This window comes from Agelaius tricolor, unplaced genomic scaffold, assembly GCF_023055355.1.
Source record: "Agelaius tricolor isolate 1412-34295 unplaced genomic scaffold, bAgeTri1.0.p SCAF_1, whole genome shotgun sequence".
Lineage (NCBI taxonomy): Eukaryota > Metazoa > Chordata > Aves > Passeriformes > Icteridae > Agelaius > Agelaius tricolor.
The window spans coordinates 48,732,060-48,752,952 of record NW_027269261.1 but is presented as its reverse complement, the minus strand read 5'-3'; the positions used below and the strand labels follow the sequence as shown (position 1 = coordinate 48,752,952).

The window sequence follows — 20,893 nt, the reverse complement described above, 5'->3', positions numbered from 1 at the left end:
ACTGAGCTGAGAGAGGTTGCACTGTCATGTTGGGTCTGTTGGATTGAAATTGAAGTGATTCTCAGAAAAGCAAGTCTAGTAGTTTATAATAGTTCTGAGGAAAAGTCTGGCTTTGTTGTCAAACTTGCTAGGAACATCTCAGATTTTAATAGTTTAATGTCTTTGTTAGAGCTGAAAATAAGATTACTCAGGGAATGAGGTCGATGAGAAAATGAAATGCTGAGTTGATACAGTCTTTATACAGAAGAAATGTAAGATTCAAATTAAGTTTCAGAAAGTCTGACTGTCTCTTGATGCTCAAAGATGAATGAGTAATTATGACTATAAAATCTTTTGTGGCTGGTTCATGTAAGGCAGGTGATTTTCTCAGTCTGTGATTAAATTGCTTTGTAGTTCCTTTTTGAATTGTGATTAACATTGAATCCTCTTCTCTAACATATAGTCTTGATTCTGTTTGTTTTTGGTATCCTGCTTGGCCCATTGTTACTGCACTGCTCTGACTTGTTAGACTGTACGCCACGGTTTCCCCTACCAACCTTCAGCCTTGGCATTTGATCCGGTTCAGAAAATACTGGCCATTGGGACTCAGACTGGAGCACTAAGGCTGTATCCTTTTGTGTTCTGAAGTGGATTTAATGCACCTCACACAGGTCATGTCTTGATTCAGCTGCTGGAGCCATTCAGAAGTCTGGTGGGAACCAGGTATGCAGGAGGGGAGTAAAACAGCAAGCTCTCTTTGCTGTTGGTGGGTGGCTTGGTTGTTCTGGTTGTTCTTTGTGTCAGTTTAAGTTGTGTAAATCATGTGAGGTACGGCTGCTCAGTTGCCATTATCTCAAGGTAATAGATAAATTTTGTAGAGGGTTACTAATGTGCTGACAATTTACAGCAGCTGACTGCAAATCTAAAGAGAGACGTGGGCTGAGCTCTGTTTTGTTGTTCTGCTCTATCCTCTGGGGTTGAAACCTTCTGTGCTGCTTGGTGAGGTGGTGTTTATTTGGTTGGGTTTTTTTTGTAGGGTTTTTGGTTGGGCTTTTTTGGGGTGGTGGGCTTAAGATAAACTTTGTAATACTCTAGTGACCTGCTACTACTTCTGTGTTGCCAAATGAGGGATTCAAGTGGGGGCAGTAAAAGGTACAGGGATTGTATCTTGCTAAAAGCTTCCAAGTGACGGGGAGAAGTGGAATGAATTTGTGAAGTAAAGCACTAGTAACCCTGCTTCTTTTTGTTCACTAAAAAGTGAACTACCCATATGTTTATAGCCATATGGTACCACAGCCATATGCTACTATCCAAGCCATGTAACAACATATGTGTTTAAACTTTTATTTTTAAAAGAAGGTGTCCTGTAGAGTCTTTAATCCACACTGCTGTTGTCAGAACCTTTACTTGTTAGCATAAGAGAATGAATTGAATTCTTTGTTGTCCTGAAATTCACTGAATTGTAAACATTATGGGGAAGGCTTAGGCCATCTTGCTAGAGAAATTGACTTAATCCTCTTTAAATTGTAGGTAAATCTAATAATTTCCTTTGGTGTTTATATTAGTCTCCAAGTAGACCTTTTTGTTTCTCTCTGGTATATCACTACCCTGTCTATAAGGTTAATTGCCATAAGAGGGTTGACTTTTAAAAGTTGAAAAACCACATTTCTATTATGAACTCTACAGATTTCTTAACTCAAGAGCATGAGGAATAGGGGTAATAATGCAATGTTCTCAATGCCATATTTGAAACTACACTTAATTTGATAAATTTTCTTTTTAAAGAGGTTATAAAGTTGACTTAAATGAACTCTGTGTGGGTGGTGTTAATTACTCTCATATTGGTAGAAGAGATGAGAAAGCAAAAAGAGACATTGAAGTTAGAACTTGGTTTGGAGGCAAAGACATCAAAATGTACCTGTTTAGAGCTTACTCACCTGTAATTTTGGGCAACATGATGTTGCAGTTTGGGTAATGATGACTCAACAAAACCTGTTTCTGGGCACTCATCCATGGCTACACACACCTATGAATTTTTGGAGTAGGAATTGCTTTCTAAATAATTGAGAGAGGTATTGCAAGACTGTTTGGGAAGAAAGCATTACTGTGAGAAAATTACAGAAAATGTGTTTTCTAAAGGAAGGGAAGAAGTTTCATGCAGAGGCTGAAATGTTAGTGCTCCTCTAACTTGATGAAGATGAATATGATTCTTAGTACTTTGATACAGCCCTTGATTCTTGGAGGAGCTGGTTAAAAGCCCTCAGCTGACAGAGTAGCCCTGTAACCAGACAGCACTGCAGGATTTGCATCTCCTGTGATTACCTCCTCATTGTGATGGAGGAATGCAGGCAGAAGGAATAGACTCAGACATATTCCCAATGTAAAAACAGCCTCTTGCTTTCTGCTGGTTTGAGAAGAATGGGTCAGAGTGATGCTTGCAAGAAGTGCTTATTTCATTCTATTGCTCAAAGATAAGAGCCAACCCTCAGGATGCTTTGCTGCTAAGGTTTTTATGAATAATAAATTATGTGCAAGGGTTCATTAAAGTGGGATCCACTTACTCTTTAAAGCTGCAAAAGTGTGTTGTATTGGATTACTGCAAAAGTGTTTTTAATTGAAATGAAGTGTGGACTAGAAAGACTGAGTGTCAGTAAAGTATTATTCATTGAAAAATCATAAAAGTGCAATGGAAGTCAGTCCTAATTTTCTTCTGTGTTCATGTTGTGAGAGAACAGAAGTAAAGGAATGATAATGTTTCTTTCATTGCCTACTAGCAAATGGGAGGTGGGTATTAGTGTTTTCCTTGTGTCTTCAAGTACAGGTACATCTTTTCACACTTTCCTTTACAAGTAGTCTGAGGAAGGGGGAAACAAGTTTAGGGTTTTTTTTGGAAAGGGTATTAAAAGCAAAATATTCTTAAATCAAGGAGCAAGAACCTGTTTGAGATTTCATTAATATGTGAGGAAAATAATGTCACAGTCCTGATTTGTCTTTGGACTATTTATCAGACTCTTCACAGAGGTTCCTCTGTATTTTATCAGTCTTCAAATTGGGTATATTAAATTCTGAACCAGTATTGTTCAGAACAGGTTAATGTGGGGAGTTTTCTAAATCACATTCTTATCTTATTCTTCTTTATGAGGCTTCTGTAACCACTACTGGAAGAACAGAGTGACTTCTTATACACAAGTACTAAATGTTTGCAGTACTGTTAAAATTATTTGTAAAAATAGAACTGAAGCTTTTTCTGAAAAACCAAAATCTGTGGTTACAAGTATATTGCCAGTTAAATGACGTTGTCTTTCTTTATCTTAATGGATAAATATACTGAACATCAACACTGTATTGAATTCTATAAATCCACAAATTGTAAAAATGAAAGTGTCTAAATTATGAGTGTCATGTTGCACTAATGGGATTAGAAGTAGAGTTGCTACTCTGTTAATATTTTTCCCTCTAGGCTGGATGGGTGTAGTTGGTAACATAGTATGCCAGAGGGGCAACTTTGCCATTCTATGCCCATAAGCAGCAGTTGGTTGTAGATCCTGCAGTTTTAAGTCCATAAAAATACTAGGAAGAGACTGCTTTTAGTGTAAAACTTTAACCTTATGAGTCATGAAAGTTAGTTTGGGATTATTCACTGGTTTAACTTGAGCAGTATATCCCTTGCATTCATTTAAAAAAACTTGATTAGTTACTAAGAAACATTTCTAACTCTTATTTAGCTAGGAGATTTAAAACAAAGATGTTTGGAGGCAGACAGATCCTTAATTAGAGAAGTATTTCCCCACCCCAAAAAGAACAGTTTTAGCTATTAATAACAAAAGTTCTGTTCTGTTCTCACCTATGAACAGCAGCTTGGTTTACTGTGTATAAGGAAAAGTTACAAAGTGAGTAGCTTAGTAGAGCAGAAACCTTGAGCAGCCTGATGTGACCCTCTTCCTGACACTAGGATCTGTAAAAACAGTTAAGCTGTTGGATTCTGTTTTCTCTGTTGCAAGGGAAATTGAGGGATGAGGTAGACACATGGGCAGAAGCACTGTGCTGAGTGACAAATGATTCCTCACAAGTAGTGGCACTCACCTGGACATGCTGGTCCAGTTGTTCCTCTGAGTTTGTGCTGTGGCTGGAGGATACTTGTTCCAGCTGTTTGAGATGTGTGAGTCTTGGCTGGTGGCCTGCTTCCTGTGTGGCAATTCTGCCTGAGGCTCCCTCTCCTCTGTGCTGGATTTTTGTGGATGTGATCCCCATAGGGAACACTTGTGCTCACTATTGATTTCAACTGGTCAGTGTAAGCTGCTGGTGGCCTCTTTTGTCACTGCAGGTCAGCATCTTTGGTTTTCTCCATACTGGGAGGGGTTTAGCTGCTGTTACCAGGGTGGCTTTCACCTCTTGATCCACTGTCACAACATGTGAGGTATCAAGTAGTTAAAAATTCATCTGTGCTTTGCTTCTTTTCTGTGCACATCTGAACCATTACAGTAGGACATGCAATCCTTGGTCTTAAGAAAGTTTTGTGCATAATTGGCTGTGCTTTGTTTTCCCAGCAGGTATCAAAACCTTCTAATGAGCTAGAGTTCAGTTTATCTACTCAAGGTTTAACTTGGCATAATCAGTTAGACTTTACCCTATGATGTCCTGACAGTGCTCAGCACCACAGGAGCACACAGCCCTGCTCCTGTGCTCTTCATTGCTTTTGCTCTTCTATTTAGAAGGCCCTCTGGAAGCCTAATGTGATCTGAACAGGGGGGTGTGTAAACTCTGAAGAGGCTAGAGAAAGATGTAATGAGCTTTTTCAGGATTTTTTTTGCCTTGAAGATGGTGCTTCCTCAGAAGTTTTAAGTCCAGGGCCCTGTACAATTAATAATAGTCAGCTGAGCTTTTTTATTTGCTTTTATAAGGTAATCTTCAAAGCTAAAGCAGAAATATTGAAGGAATTCTCCTGGTCCCTGCTGTTAAACTGCTCCATCTTAAACAAGTTTCTTCATTTTTCTGCACATTAATTTTTCTATAGCAAAACTAGGACAGTGTATCAAATTAGATGTTTTGTGATAATCTCCCAACATAAATACAATATCTGCTGGTGTTTTGTGCCTTAAAAATATGCATTTGTAGCATGAAGTTCAGCCTCTCTTGATAGAGAGAGTTCTAGAAAGGAAGATGATTTTCACTAGAAATAATTGAAAATGAATACCTGTAAGAGTAAGTGTTGTACCTTCCATACAGATCAAATTGTGCTTCTGACTCTTTATGCCTAAGCAGAATAGGTTATTTAATTAAAATTTGCCTTTTTTTTCCCTTTTGCAAACCAAGTTCACAGGAAGGAGAAAAATTAGATTGTTCATCATTCCATCATTAAAAACCTGAAGATTCCAATTGTCCTGAATGTCAGTATCTGTTAATTTCCCCACAGTCTTTTCAGCACTAAAAGATGACTTATGCAAGCAAATGGCTGAAGTTTTTATGTGTTTGGGGTGTATAAATCTTGTTTTCTGTGATTTCCATTCTCCAGCCCTTTTGAGAACTCACTTTTTTTTTTTTTAATCAAAATGGCTCAAAACCCTGGGTATGTGGTTCTATGCAGTCAGTTCCTGATTAAGTGCTTGTTGCAGCATCTGGATAGCTTTGCTGTAGATATATTCTACTAAATTCAAGCAATTTGGTGAATTCTCTGAAGCTCTAACAAAATAGCATTTCCAAGTTGTGATGTGATTATAGCCATTAAAATTATTTCTCCTTTGGATCATTCAGACTTTGCAAGGCAGTCTGGCTGATTATGTTCCTTATGGAAATATCAGTGTGAGATATTTTTATGTTGGGGTTTTTGTTTTTTGGTATTTTTTACTGAAGTAGTTCTGTACTTGCTCTTCTCTGTAGTAGCTCTACACTGGCAGTAGGACAGTGGCTGGAGTTGTTTAGAGTATGCAAAGATTTCAGTTTTTGAAACAGAGCATCCAACTGATGTTGGCACACCTTCAAGTGAACCAGATGAAGCTGGGTGATCCTTTCTGACCTAAATTACTCTGTAATTCTGTTGATTCTGTGAACACACCAAATTTGAACTGAACTACTCTTTTGTGGATGGTCAGGGTCTTTTGGCATTTGTACACTGAAGAAAATGGTCTCAGCCCTTGTCACTGGTGTTCTGGACTTTGAATAAATATGCCTGTTTTGGGAAGACTACTTTGTAAAGCTATTAAAAATATTGCAGTAGTGTCATGTCAGAGACACACTGATTATTTATTATTACAAAAATGTTTATTGTCTACCTTGCCACTCAGTTCACACAGAGTAGTTCAAACAAGAAAACTACTTTGCTCAAACCATATGTTAATCTTGTCACATTTCTGTTTCTTTTAACACTACTGCATTTCTTGTCATATCATCCAGCACTTTGTTCAAATGGCTATTGTTATCTTAGTGAAAAATTCCCATCCTCTTAATGAAGAAAAACAGCTACTCTTGGGTATTCTGAAATGAAATAGGGCCAAAATGGCATGGTGAGGCATGTATCACCTGAAAGTGCATGGAATTAAAACAACTGGGTCCTACACAGACAAAGCTTTGCCTGAATTCTTTATAATAAACAGGATGGTGTTGTTTTTAAATCTGTGGTTTTACTTGTTGGGAAACTTAGTGTGCTGGTTTTGGCTGGAGTAAAGTTAGTTTTCTTCACAGTAGCTGGTATGAGGCTGTGTTTTGGATTTCTGCTGTAAACAGTTGTGATAATGTGGGGATGTTTTCCTTATTGCTGAGCAGGGTTTTTACAGAGCCAAGGCCTTTTCTGCCTCTTACCCCACCCTACCAATGAGGAGCCTGGGTGTGCACAAGTAGCTGGGAGGGGTCACAGCCCAGGACAGCTGACCCAAGGGATATTCTATGCCATATGGTGTCAATCTCAGGATATAAAGCTGGAAGAAAAAGGGGGAAAGGGTGTTAGAAGTGGTGGCATTAGTCTTCCCAAGTCAGTGTTACACATGAGGGAGCCCTGCTTTCCTGGAGGCAGCTCCAGCCCACCCACAAGAAACAGTGAATGAATTCCTTGTTTTGCCTTGCTTGCGTGCAGGGTGGGTTTTGCTTTGTCCATTAAACATTCTTTATCTCAAACTGTGAATTTTCTCTCTTTTTCAATTTTTCTTCCCCATCTCACCAGAGGCAGTGAGCAAGTATCTGTGTGGAGCCTAGTTGCTAGATGGGGTTAAACTGCAACAATCCTTTATGACACTCAATGTGCAGCTCAAAGGATTTGAGATAATGACAAGTTTGACTGCAATGTGCTAGATTGAATGTATAGCTGTAATTGCTGATTAGCTATTAATTGGCAGGTGCTTGTCAGGAGCCTTGCTTGCCTGACTGTACATGAGAGTCCAGGGTTCATTAGTGGCTGGTTTCTCCCTGCTGCTGTGCTGCTTTATCAGCGGCTGTGCTGTGCCTGGGAGCGCTGCGATAACAGCGGCAGCAGCGATGTGCCGGGCTGGCAGTGCCCAGGGACTCGCTGTGTGTCTGTCCTGCTGGCCTGGGCTGCCTGGGACTGTGCTGGGAACTGCACTCCAAGGGACCCATGGATGGCTCCACGTGGGAGGAGCTGGATCTGTGTCAGTCAGGACAACCTGGAAGTGGCTGTGGCAATGCAGCAGCCTGAAGGGATGGAGGCCCAGGGATAAGGCTGTGCTGCAGCAGGTGGATACGGACACATCAGTGCCTGTGGATAAGTCCATGCTGGAGCACCTGAAAGTGTTTGGCCATGGATAATCCCACATGAGAGCAGGTACTCCCCTGGAAGGACTGCAGCCATGGGTAAAGCCATGACAGAGCAGGTTTATTCCTGAAAGGACTGTCAGTAAGGCCATGCTGTAGCAACTGTGGCTGTGGGGAAGCAGCAGGTCTTTCACTGGGAGCATTATTACATATACTTTGATTCTACTAATGCAACTTCTAGTAGTAATTCCTTTTGCTCAAGAATACTTGAAGTATAACTGTATTAAAACTCATACTATAATATTAAAAAATTTATGATGAAAACTTCCCTCTAGGTATTTTTCTGACAGAGCAGAAACTTAATGGATATGGCCTTGGAGCTTCAAACTTGCTGGGTCATGGTGAACATGGGGAAAGAAATATTTGGACAGCAAGCAAAGTTTGTAAGGCTGCAGGTTACTGTAGCATTAGCATAGTTTGTTTCCTTGTATCACTTTGCTATTCGTGAAACCCTGAGGTGGCATATGGATTGTGTGACCTGGTGAGGTTAGGCTAAACTAAAGAGGAAATTGGATGGCTGGAGCCAGGCTTAGGCTTTCAGACTTGTGATACACTGCTCAATTCACTTAGATTTTAATTTGGCATTTTACTAGATTTATGCTTTCTTGATCACTGTGGAATGGCTTTTAGAACTGAAGTAGCATTATTGCTGCAGGAGATGACATAAGCACTTTTAGTCAAGTCACATCTGGAAGAGTAGAAGCAGCTTAAGATTTGAGATGTGATAAAGAAAGCATGAAGGCACAAATCAAGGTTGCAAACCCTTGCTAACAAAACTTTGTTTGACAGAAATTTTGTAACTGCATTAGACTTCTAATTGTCCAGGTCCTTTTGTTGTACAAAGGTTCCAAAAGGCAAAGGTAAGTGTTCTTGCACAATAAATTTAAGGTGACTAAGTTGGCTTATCTATGTAGAAACTCAGTGAGAAAAAGAATAAAACCTGCAAATTATTACATTCAATATGAAGATAAACAGAACTGCAGGACATGGATTTTTGGGAACAGTTCACTTTGCCCTTGATCTTAGCTATCTGGTAGTGGTTTTACATTTTGAAAAATATTGGAGCACCTAACAGTTTTGAGAGAGTTAATACTGTGGTAGATCTTTAATCTGTTGGGTCTTCCCTCTTCCTCTTCCTGTTCTCAATGTGCCTATCTTAAACTGCACCATCAAACTTATCATTGTTTTTTTTTTGAAAAATTGTGGTCCTTGATCCTGCAAAGTTCATCTCGTTAAGTAGACAAGACTCTGCTTTCCCAGAGATGCAGTTCTCTAACATGTAGTAATTTGTAATTTGTAGCCAGCCTGAGGAATAGGCCTTTGTTACTTTTGAGGCAAAACTGCATTGCTTACCCACTGCCTGTGTGCTCTCTGCCAGCAGCTTTTGGAGTTCCCTTGTTTTGCTGACCCGTAAGTTTCAGTTGTGGTATTGTAATTGGTACTTAATGCCAGTCAAGTGTAGCCTCTTAGAATTCCTGATAACTCAGTGACCCCATTCATGTCAATGCTTCTATCATAGGCACTTGGTAATTGTACAGCTTACGTGTTTATCAAAGGAAGCACTCTAAGTTACCACCACTGTTGACTTTCAGTGCAAATACAGGTGAAGATCTAAAGACATAATTTAAATCTCTGTCAGTGGTATTTGTATCACTGAATTTAGACACATTAAAATAATGAAGGTCTTGGAAACAGCTGAAACAGAAATATTTCGGAAGAGAGGACTGGTAGAGTGGTATAATGCCTTATTTAGTAAATTTCTAAAATACGTAGCAGCTCTCTCAGCCTCTGGGGACTCATACAGAATCCTGATTCCTTGTGATTTTTACAATGCCTTTATGAAATTACTTTTTCTGTGGCTGTTGAGTTCAACTCTGTTGAGTTCTGGAACAATGATGTTCAGTTTAAGACTGAGGCAAACAAGAACCATTTTGTCTTCCACTTAAAAATCTCTCCTTTTAAGAAATTCTAAAACTGGCTTTGTGTCAAGGTCTGCACAACTGGATGACATCCTTGGTCTGTGTGCTACTTATTTTAACTTATTCACTTTATATTACTTTTTTGCAATGATTCAGTGTATTTTGAATCCCTAAGCTTTGCTTAAACAAAAAATGTAGTTATTGATGGTGCTTGTATTGAGGCAACTCTATCAATTGCTGAATTGAGATTGATTTTTAATACTGTATTAGTAAAAAAATTTTTTGAATATCAGGAGTCGGTCATGCATAGTCTTCCATCCATAGTCTTAGTATTATTAATCCTAAGATTAGTAGTTCTAATCTTACAGATTTTTACTTGAGAGTTTTGAGATTTTTTATTTTTTATTTTTCAGTTACCTAATGCATCCCCCCCCTGCTCAAACAGACCCTGCTAGATTACATGACTCAGGATTGTGTCCAGATGGCTTCTTCAAAACATAAACCCAGAAGTTTTTGTAATAATAATGATGCAGATTTTGTAATACTTGAAAAAGGGCAGTCCAAATTGTTGCAGTTTTCCAAATCAATTATTTGATTGCTGTTGTACAGAGAGAAGTTTACAGCTTGATAGTAGTAATTAAAAGTTACTATATTTGCCAGTTTTGCTAAATGTCTAGGATTTTGTTTTATAAACAACTTAAAAAGGTAGTAACAAAACCTGATTTATATTTAGGAAACCCGAAGCTTAATTTTCTTTTAGGATTGACATAATAATAGTTCACCGTAAGTCTTTAGCCTGTCCTCGTCAAACTACACAGTGCTCTTTCAAGCAATGCTGGTGGAGAGTGGAGGCTAGGTTCTCCACCAAGAAGGCAATAGATCAAACTCGCCCTTTTCTGAGCTGTCTCTCATGGATTCTCCGAGAATTAATTGTTATTTCCTGCTTTATATTCTCATGTAAACTCCACAGGAGTTTAACTTTGGAACTTTGTAAGCCAGGGAATTAAAGAGAGGATGCGGATCCAAATGAAGCAATATGTTTGTACTTCTGCTTAGTGAGCTATTATTTTATTTTGTGTGATTCATATTATTTAAGTAGGGGTTTGTATTTTTTAGCCTCTTGAAGCTGCTGTTTGGCTTGTACTCTGTATGTGTACAAGTAACCTTATTAGATTTTTGGTTCACATAATAATGATAAATGTAGCTCTTCAAGAGTAGCCAACTAAAGAGGTAATCCAGCTGGTGTCCAATGTTTTTGATAACAGTTTCTACTATAGGCCCTCCCTCTTTCCCAGCTAGTAACAATGATTCCTAGTCAGTAGCAGCAGATGGACCTATTTGCATTTTCCAACTTGCTCATTAGGGAAAAAGATGGAATACTAATTTTTTTGTGATCACTTAATGTTCAATTAATAGTTTTAGCGTGCCTTAGTTTTTTAGCATATGCTCTATCCAGTCATACTACCTTGTTAAACAGAGCAGATGTTCGTCTTCACAGTTGAAAAACATTCTTAACTGGACTTTGTAATGTTGATGCTAGAGGTACAGTTACTAAGCTTTAGTGATGTTTATTAATATGGAGAATAGGCTGCAAAACAATAACTTGCCTGGTGTTCCCTTTTATATATGTTCCAAATCTGTGTAGTAAACCGATGCAGTAAGATTACCTCCACAGCCACCCCTAAATGTCAGATAAAAAGGAAAGTCAGAAACCCCCCCAAACTGGCATGGTGTATATCCCCTCATTCTTTAAAATAATAAGGTGGAAAATATAGCCTTTTTGAAAATCCTGGTGAGTTACTAACAGGGATGGAGAGAGATCAGGTAGCCTACATGTCAAAAGCAATATTAGTAATTGCTTGTTAGTAATGTCCCCATGTTTTCATAAGGGCTGTTTGTCAAAGGAAATAGAGTTCAAGTAGCCACTGACAAAGAATGCTACCATTTTCTTAAACTTTTGTGCTTCTCTATCTTTAAAAAAAACCTAAACAAAGGTATAGGTCCACATTTTTTTTTTCAATTACCCTCAATATATATGGCTGCCTAGGATATGATAGCTATACCTGTTTTCTTACAGACTTGGTCCATGGAAGTATTGTGAATATAGTCTCAGTTATGTTAATAGTCAAAGGGTTAGTAAAAAAAAAAAAAAAAAAAAAGGGGAATTTTGATTTATACGTATTTTAGAGGAGAAGCAGCAGGAGTTAACTTGTACAATCCTATTCCTTACCTGAGTAGCAAAGGACAAAAATGACATTTGAACTCTGGCAGTTTAAAAGAATTTTTTTTCCATATGAATGCTCTGCCAATAATTTCCAGATCAAATAAATGGTGTACTGGATTTAAGAAAAAAAAAAGGTAAGGAGGAAGTGGCATTTTTGCTACTTATTGACTTATTGCCAACTTTATTGACTTTTGATGATCTGTTCCTTATGTTGGCAATTCCCAGTGAGAGAAGGAGCACATCAAATAATGCTGACAGTGAAGTTTGATTTCAAAATATTTAGAAACTGCAATTTTATATCATAGCATATGACCAGAAGCACATCTTAATTTCAACTCAGTACTTCATATTGTTATCACTTTTTGGACGCAACACACTTGCTTAGCTTTTCTGGTTTGTTAATAAGGAAACGCCTTTGCTACAAAAGCTAAAAATTGAGATGCCTGAATTGATGAAAATGTATCTATGCTATGTTAAAAAGTAAAAAGCCAAGACTGTTGAAGTGGTGTAGTGGTGAGTTTATGAAGGAAGCTGTTGTGCAGACGGGAGCGTGATGATCACACTGCCATCTGAGGATGTTCTCTGCTTCAACTCTTTTTTGTCTGCAGCGGAAGTTACTGTTGCAATGCGAATACAGCGCTGGGCAAGTTCAGGAAAACAATGCCCTTGAGTAAGTTTTAAAGGAGAAATGCTACTCTGTGCCGTTTCTAAGTGGTCACAGTGTGCAACCAGAGTAATTGTAACCAATTTCACAAAGAAGATACTGCTAATGCTTGCTATTTTCATGTACCGAGTAATGGACTGGCATTTCTAGAAGTGTAATCTCACTTGCTGTAGAAAGACTCATACAAAGAGACTATTCTTGCAAAATATTTCTGAAAACATATTTCATGTCAAACTTGAATTATGCAGGCTTTGAGTGCAATTCAGGTGAAGTATTTAAAAGCATAGTTTGAAAGCTTTTTCCACACAGTTCATTCTACAAAAATACCACCATAAAAGTTTCAGAGTACCAGAGAATTCACTACCTGTCCTTTATTTGCTGTAGTACAGACAATAACTGTAAATTATACAACTGTAGTTAATTTGGGAGAAGTTCACGTATGATGAAATTAAACTCAGTTGTGCATACTTGTTAGCGTTGTCTTAGTGTTTTAATGGACAATATGTAAAGATGATCAGTGTAAGTGAATTCTGTATGAATGATACTGAACTGCTATAAATATGTAATTTTCAGCTCCTAACAAGAACTTTTAAACATATTTAGTAGTCTGAAGTATCTTAGCTCAGTGCTGCTCACAGCTATTATTTGGTATTAGATCTCTGGCTGTCTTTTTTTTTTTTAATAACTATTAATAAATGCTATTCAGTGTACTAATTTTCTTGATGTTTGACTGGAATACTGGAATGCATCAGTCTGTCACAGTGGTTTTTAGTAAAATAGGTTTAATTCTGGATTTTTTCAACAGGCCACTTATTAATATTTTTTCCTTCATTTTTATTCAAGGAGATTATATTGTTTCTTTTATAGTTGCTGTTTTTTCTTATTAGAAATTCTGGGTAATCGAAATAATTTCTACTTTTCCTTTAAAATCTTATCTTTAAATTTTTCAGCATCTCTATGTGACTGGTTTCTTTTTGTCAGAAAAGAATTCTTAAAAAATACTTATCTTAGTTTTTCAAGTGTTCTTTATAGTATTTCTGGTAGAATTCTGGTAGAATCAAGTATTCTTTATAGTTTTTCTGGTAGAATTAATTGTAGCCCTTGTCCATGAATAGTTTCTAGGAATGTAACTATCCTACATCTCTGGTGATCTGGCGTGAATGATTTAACTCTTTCCTCTTCTCTGCTTTGAGAGGATTGAGTTTGTGCATGGATGTGGTTTGTGAGGAGGGGTGAGGCTTGATGGTATTGAAATGCTTTTATCCTGACTCTGAAGTCTTGTACCTGACAGTGAATTTGAAGACTACTAATTCTCTACAGACCCACCAAGTTTAGAGTGTTGGTTGAGCAGACAGAGTGTGTGTGTCTGAAAAATGAGTAGTATTCAGACTTTGGGTTGCAGTGCCTAATGTATCAATTGGGAACTTTTACAGTCCTTTGTTGCAAAAGAAGTAGAGATGCTTTGCAGGTGAAACACTTTCAGATTTGTAACGCTTCAAAGAACTAAAGTAAATCTCCATGCAGTTAGCTAGAAAAGGTTCCTTAGCTTTTTCTCTGAATACATATGTGACTTGAATTTTTTTTTTTTCTGGTGGAGTTCTTTATCATCAGGAAGTCTAATGCTCTTTTGATTTTTTTTGTTTTTAATATTTTTTTTTTTAATTCACACAGAGCTATTGGACACTGTAAATATACTATGGGATTATTTGTTCCTGTTTCATTGCCAATCTGCTATGCTGACATTTGAAAGAAGAAGTTAAACTTTAAACAGTACCTTGTAAAGGTATTATTTATTCTCTTCAAATTTTCTAGTGAAATCTTGGAAACAGTAGTTTTCTCCCATGTTTTTTGGGGTTTTTTTGGGTTTTGTTTTTTTTTTTTCCTAGTGAATGTTTGAGGAGCACCACAGGTGACTTGTCTGACATGTACCAGCTCAGATGTTCCAGTTTACAGTTTCAGTTTACAGCTTCTAGGATGTTGTAGCTGGCTGACAACTACATGTTTTCCTCTCTGATTTTTGATGGAAGGTATTATAGACGTGAACTCCCAAAATGAATTAATTTAATTTTCTCTATTGCTGAGTAGAAAAAGCTATCTGACACTCAAAACACTGAACACTGAACTACATTGCATAAATGGAGGTTCTGACTCAAAGCTGGTCTGAATTGATGGGGCTACAATGCCACATTAATTTTAATGATCTGGATTTGGTGCTTAGAAACTATCTTGAGGTTGGATGAAGAGTCCTGTTCCAGGCAGTGCTTTTCTTTTGTCTGAGCCCTTGGATATTTTCATGTTATGGCATTTCTGAAGTGCCCTTTTTCACAGCTGGAAACTTCCATAGAAAAGGTAGGAAACTCTGTCTGTTTGACATCTGTAACTACAGGCTATACATTAAAACCTCAGTAAAGCTCTGGACTGTGGTGATAGCCTCAAACAGCAAGTGATTTTCTTTTTCATTTTCTGTATGGGGTAGTACTGTGACTAGTGGTGATGATCAAGGTTACTTTTTTGGAATATGTATAATTGGTATGTTTTATATTTTAAATGAACAGCAGCCATTTCACTTTCTTGTAAGTGATTCTTGTGCAAATATGTTGCTGAAGATTCCAGTGAGACCCAAATTACTTGAAAAAAGAGTTGAAACTTAGTTTTGTACTTTAACAGTCACTTTGTAGGCAATAATTTTGAGGAATCTGGCTGTATTCTTCTTCTAGCACATCTCTGTGCAGACTTGCTCTTTACATTGCCATCTCTTTACCATGGTAAAAAAAGTGAGAGGAACATTGGAAATGTGAATGTGTTCTCTTGGCATTTGGCGAGCAGGGTGGTAGTGAAGGAGATGGAAGTGCTTTGTGGAAAAGAAAAGCTCTACAGTTTCTGCAGCTTTTCCTTTACTATGCAGGAAGTGTACATAAATGCTCAAGTTTCTTTACAAACCCAAAGCCCTGAACCTTTCCTTTCTCCTTTTCAATCAGAGATCCTCAGTGTTTGTATTTTTATTAAAACTGTCTTATGATGCAGAAATATTGCTAGATAGTTCTGTTAAGGTGCAGGATTGTGGAAAAAACTTAAAAGTTCTGAGCAGCATCAGTAGCCCCTCTGTGTCTTTGAGGGGCTTGAAGCAACAATATGGCACTTCTTTAAGTTCCTTTGGAACTGGAATGGTTTCAGTTATGTGAAGTGAATTGCAATATATGGACATCTATAATTTTGGATATTTTATCTAGAGGAAAGACATTTTCACTGTGAAACTTGCTGCTGTATGACTCAATCTTGTAGTACTATTACATGTCTGTTGTAACTCTTGAAGTGCTTCCTGTGACTGAACAGAGCCTGTATTTTAGGACATTGAGGTAATTCTTTGGATGGGATATGGGCCTAATCTGGTTTTTCCCCCCCTCTTTCCATCTTCTTTTCTCCACTCTTTTCAGCTTCATATTTTCATGAAATTAAGTATTATCTGAAGATTTTTTTTCCTTCAGTCAAAGTTGATTGAAATAACTCTTCAGACTCAGATTATTTGTTTGTTCTACTAGTAAACCAATCATTCTTGTAATAGCAGGGCAGATAAGCACTGCCTGAACTTCAGACATCACTTGGAATCTGACAAGCACTGGAGTAAAGTGAATAAGAGATGGGGAGATTCTCTAAAGTCTCAGAAAAAAAATCACTGAGGCTACAGTTGCAAGGTAATACCTTCCTCCATCTTGTAGTTAAAGCACCTACTAGGAAAAACTGCAAGAAAGATGTACAGGACAATTACCTTGGACTGTGCTTAATCTGTTGATAATCTGTTTTTCTGTTTTCCATCTTGTTGTAGTCTTAAACTGGGCCTTGGGTTCTTGGAAATCCCATAACACTGTTTGAATTATCCACTTCCCAGCACTAAGAAAAACCCTTGGGTTTCTGAAACTCACAGCCTGTGCAAAACAGTAGCTCTGTATTTGTACTCCTGTGGGAACTCCTGAGCACTGCCCAGTGATGCATTTCTTGGGGCTAAGAAAAGGACCCATCTCAAGTCCTCAAGTACACTGAGAAAGAGGCAAACTACAGGATCTAATTTGGCACCTGCAACAAATTTTAAGAGTTAACATGGAATGGGTAGGGTTATCTTTATGGCTACACTTTACAACTTAATCATATTGAAGACACATGTTGTAATGCCAATTTTTGAAATCTGCCAATTTAAGTTTTGTTAGTGACCAGTTATCTTTTTGACACCTAATAAAATCAGGCTGAATAATGCAAAACATTTACAATTGATCTTGAGCTAGTGCATTAAATTTTAAAAATAAATTACCATCATGGATTTGAGGAGACATGAATTAAGGTTGCATAAGCAACTTCTAGAGACAATGTCAACCTTTTAATATTATTTGTCAAATTGGATTTCTGGTAAATACAAACCATAAAAATATTACTTTTTGCAACACTGGTATGCAGCCATTTTTGTGGTGTGAAGTGGAGCTCTGTATAATAAAAGAAATGCCTCATCAAAATAGCTAAGTAAAATTACAACTATTTCCACAAAACAATGATTTCTTTTAATGTTTTGGCATGTATTTTTCCATGTTCTATGAAACACATGAAAAAATGCAAGGCACTCTAATGAGGGAGCATTGTTTTTTGCATATTTAAAATAAGAGTTTGAGCTCCATGGTACCCCTTGTTTATGCAAGGACATAGTTTCCTCTCTTGATTTCTGTGGAATAGTGCCATCTACTGAATTTTTGGAATTGTACCTTGGTTTTCATTTGTGGTGGTAATTTTGAGCAAATCTATAAAATGGTCACTACTGTTTTGATAGCAGTGAAATAGCAAGTTTCTCAGTCCTTTGGTGATATTCAAAACTAAAAATTGTGCTGAAGTGGAACCTGAGGAGACTTAAGCTAAGATAAAGTGAAAAACACTGTCTTAGAATTACAAAATACTTAAAGTAGCAATTAAAGGATGGCTGTGATTGCTCACACTTGAGGCTGATTTTAACAATTTTTTGTGTCATTTTGAATGAGAATGTTTAAGAAGTCTCTACTGCTTTGAGCAGACGAGGGAAATTTTGTCCCAAGACCCATTTATTTCATTACATTTGAATTACTAGGATTTAGAGACTGCTAGCTGCAATACTTAAAAAGCCATAGCAGCTTTTTTGTGAAACTGTGCCTGTGAACATCATGTGGGGTATTTGGGAGGTCTTTCAGCGTGTCTGTCCCCAGACTCATAGCTGAAAGACTGCTATGAGTCTGGGAACAGATTGTCGTATCAATTTGGTACAGACAGAAGAGGTAAACTTGTATCTGCCACCTGGATTTGGGATCTTGGTTTCTCCAACTTGCCTATGCCATGGGAAGTGTTGGTATTTCTAATCCTTGACCTGCTTAGTGCTTCAACAAATGACTTTGCTGGTAACTACTTCAAAAAGCTGTGTAAGCAGAAGCATGGTATACCTGTGTCACTGTACTGATAAAACTTCCAGTGATTAAACTTTCTTCAGAAGCATGTTTGGAAGAAATTTTTTCCATCATTAATACAATGCAAAGTGGTGTGGGAAGTAGAAGGGTAGATTAAACCTCATCCCCAAGTTGAGTGTTAAAGGACTGTGTCCAAAGGAAGGAGCTGATATCAGTACTGAGAGAGAAACCACAGCAAAGTCTGGGGGAGAAATTGATAGATGTGACCAACTTTTAATTTGAGATCTTCTTTAAGACATCTTCCTATGCCTAGGTCCCCTGCTTTTTCTGCTGCCTTTATCAAAGCAAGTGAGTAAAAGCAGCTGCATGAAGAGTGATAACGGTACCTGTGGTCTGATTCTAAATGACTCTTAATGGTGTAAAGGGTTAATGAGGTACAGGTAAAATTGGCTCAGGAGACTACACTCACTGCTATGAAGTTTGTGGGGAGGGGATTAGAGAATGGGCTTGTGTGTGAACAAAGTTGAGATGGAATAACTGGTGATTGTGGTTGGTCTTCTGTCCCTTCTATCGAGGGATTGGTGATTTGGAAATAACTGAAGAGACTTTGCCTGTCAGACAAGAGTTAAGGGAGCTATTCTAGATCATGCTGTATGAATGAAGAGATTTCTGGACCTAGCAAAATGCTTTACAGTCAGAAATAGGTGATGACAGACAATAGTTGATTGGGCAAGTTTTGGCTATGTTCTTTGAGAATGTTAAATTGTCCTTTTATTAGATAATGTCCAAGGTTATTTATGTTTTCATAAGCTAAATTAAATAAGTATGTAATTCACTTAGCATGTAGTTCTAGAACATTACACTTGTTAATGCTGCTCTTGGCAATGTTTGTACAAAATATCTGGACTCTGACAAGAGACATCATTCTTATTCCAAGTATACCTCAGTTCTAGGAGCATAGAATGCCCCTGCCTTTATTCTTGGCCAAGAAGCTATGCATGTGAAGAGGAAAAGCCTGGTTAATTATTAATATTGGGATATAATATGTAATAACATGTTGAAATTCGACTAGAAACTAAACTGGATTAAATGGGTAACAGGTGAGCAGGTCTTGGAAGCATGCAATGGAAAAAAAATGTTTTATCTCTGAATTTTGATGAAGTTCTTCAAAGATATGTCATTATTTCCATTATTATGCTTACATACGCAGCCTTTGGAAAAACTTTACTGAATTAGCAGTTACCACCCATTTCACTGCATCTTGTGTAGTTGTAGAAACCAGTATTTGTAAGAGTCTCCTACCCTTGTGTTCTGTTCTCCTTCTCTTCCATCCCACCCAGAAAAAATACTGGATTAGTCATCTTAGTGTCGTTAGTGCTGAAATAGAGGTCTTACACTAAAGGAGTACAACCTGTGTCAGAAAGCAAAGTGAGTAAAATCAAGGAAAGCCTGTAGCCTTTTTAGTTTTTTTCTTTTTTTGGTCTAAATTGATGTTTTTACCTCTTCATTTAATAGCATACTTTGCCATCTGTGAATTGTGCATATAGAAACTTATCATTAAAACCAATCTGGTTTCTTGTTTAATTTTAAATCATGTTTTTTTGGAGTTTTTTAATCCTGTTTGCATTTGTACTGCTCGATTACATCTTGTTCCAATGAAGGATTGCCTCTCGCTGTCAGCTCTGAGAAAACTCTACCAAATACAGCCTTTACAGAAAATTTGCTGGCACTTTTTATAGCTGCTTGGGAAATGTATTTGTGCACATTTATGTAAACAACTTTGACGTTTAAGAAGTGCTTTGACCCCTGTCTGTTGTTGTTAAGAAAGCGGATTGTAGCTACTGCTCCCTATCTATTCCTTATCATTTTACATGGAAACTAGTTCAGGCATTGTTTATTTTTAAAATAAAAACCTCATGCAAATTGAGGCAAAAAAGGGTGGGTTTGTGCTTTAAAATTGTTGCAACTACCTTTATACAAAAACCACTTAATAAACTTTAGCTGAGATCTATAGACTTCGGTATTTTTCAAAACAGAGCTCCTTTCTACTCTGTCAGTCTGAGATTGTTTTCTTTGCAAGCTAACATGGAATCATTCAGCTTCTGGTGTTTGAAGGAGCTGAGCATTGTTCTATAAACAAAGTGAATACTTAAGGAAGATGATCTGTACTTATGTAGGAATGAACATTATTGGTAGCTGATTTGGAAATTGAGAACTTCAACTTCCAGCCAGTTGTTTAGTCACCACTTCACTGGAAGTTCTAAAGCTGCAATAGCAAACAGCAGTAGTAGTTTGCTATACCCTGTTAAACTACTATGATATTTGTAAGTGGATCTAACATCCATTTTTTAAATGTTGTACCTGTTATTGCCCTCACAATAGGACAAATTATATGTTATCTTGTACGGTAGTACATGGATCTGAAAGGTCAAAGTGTATTTTCTAGACAGTATTTGACTGTAGTACTTTCTGACTTTTTGAATAAATCTCTCTGGCTAAATAACTGTGTTTTGACAGATTGTTCTTTGAGATGGCTGTAGATTATGTATGTGAAAGTAATAGAGTAATAGTAATCATTAGATTTGATGAGATACAGCAGTGTATTTTTATTTGTTAAAATTATTCAGGGTCTGATTAAGTGGAAAACTGCTACACATACATTACTGTAGTAAAATAAGCAAGTATATCATGCACTCCTAGAGTGCTATACGTAAGAATACATTGAGTAATCTGCTGATTTTAGTGTTTTGTATACAATTCAAATCAGTGGTTTGTGTCTTTCTCTAGCCAATGATCTTTTTTGTCAAAATTTTCAAATGTTTAAGTACTGGTACGTGTTACAGCTATAGTTTTGAGAAGTATCTAGGAATGAATATTAAAAGCAGCAATTTTTTCAGATTTGTCTTAAGACTCGTGAGCTATTGTTAACAGTAGCAAA

General features: G+C 37.3%; 1 protein-coding gene across 7 annotated transcripts in view; it reads left to right on the top strand.

Moving 5' to 3' along the window:
* STXBP5 (syntaxin binding protein 5) overlaps positions 1-20,893 on the top strand; it is a 106,642-nt gene that overhangs the window by 2,344 nt on the left and 83,405 nt on the right. For all 7 annotated transcript variants that reach the window (XM_071433057.1, XM_071433046.1, XM_071433066.1 and 4 more), the window contains exon 3: positions 509-606. In XM_071433057.1, the coding sequence (XP_071289158.1) occupies positions 509-606 (98 nt within the window). The remainder of the gene's footprint in view (positions 1-508; positions 607-20,893) is intronic.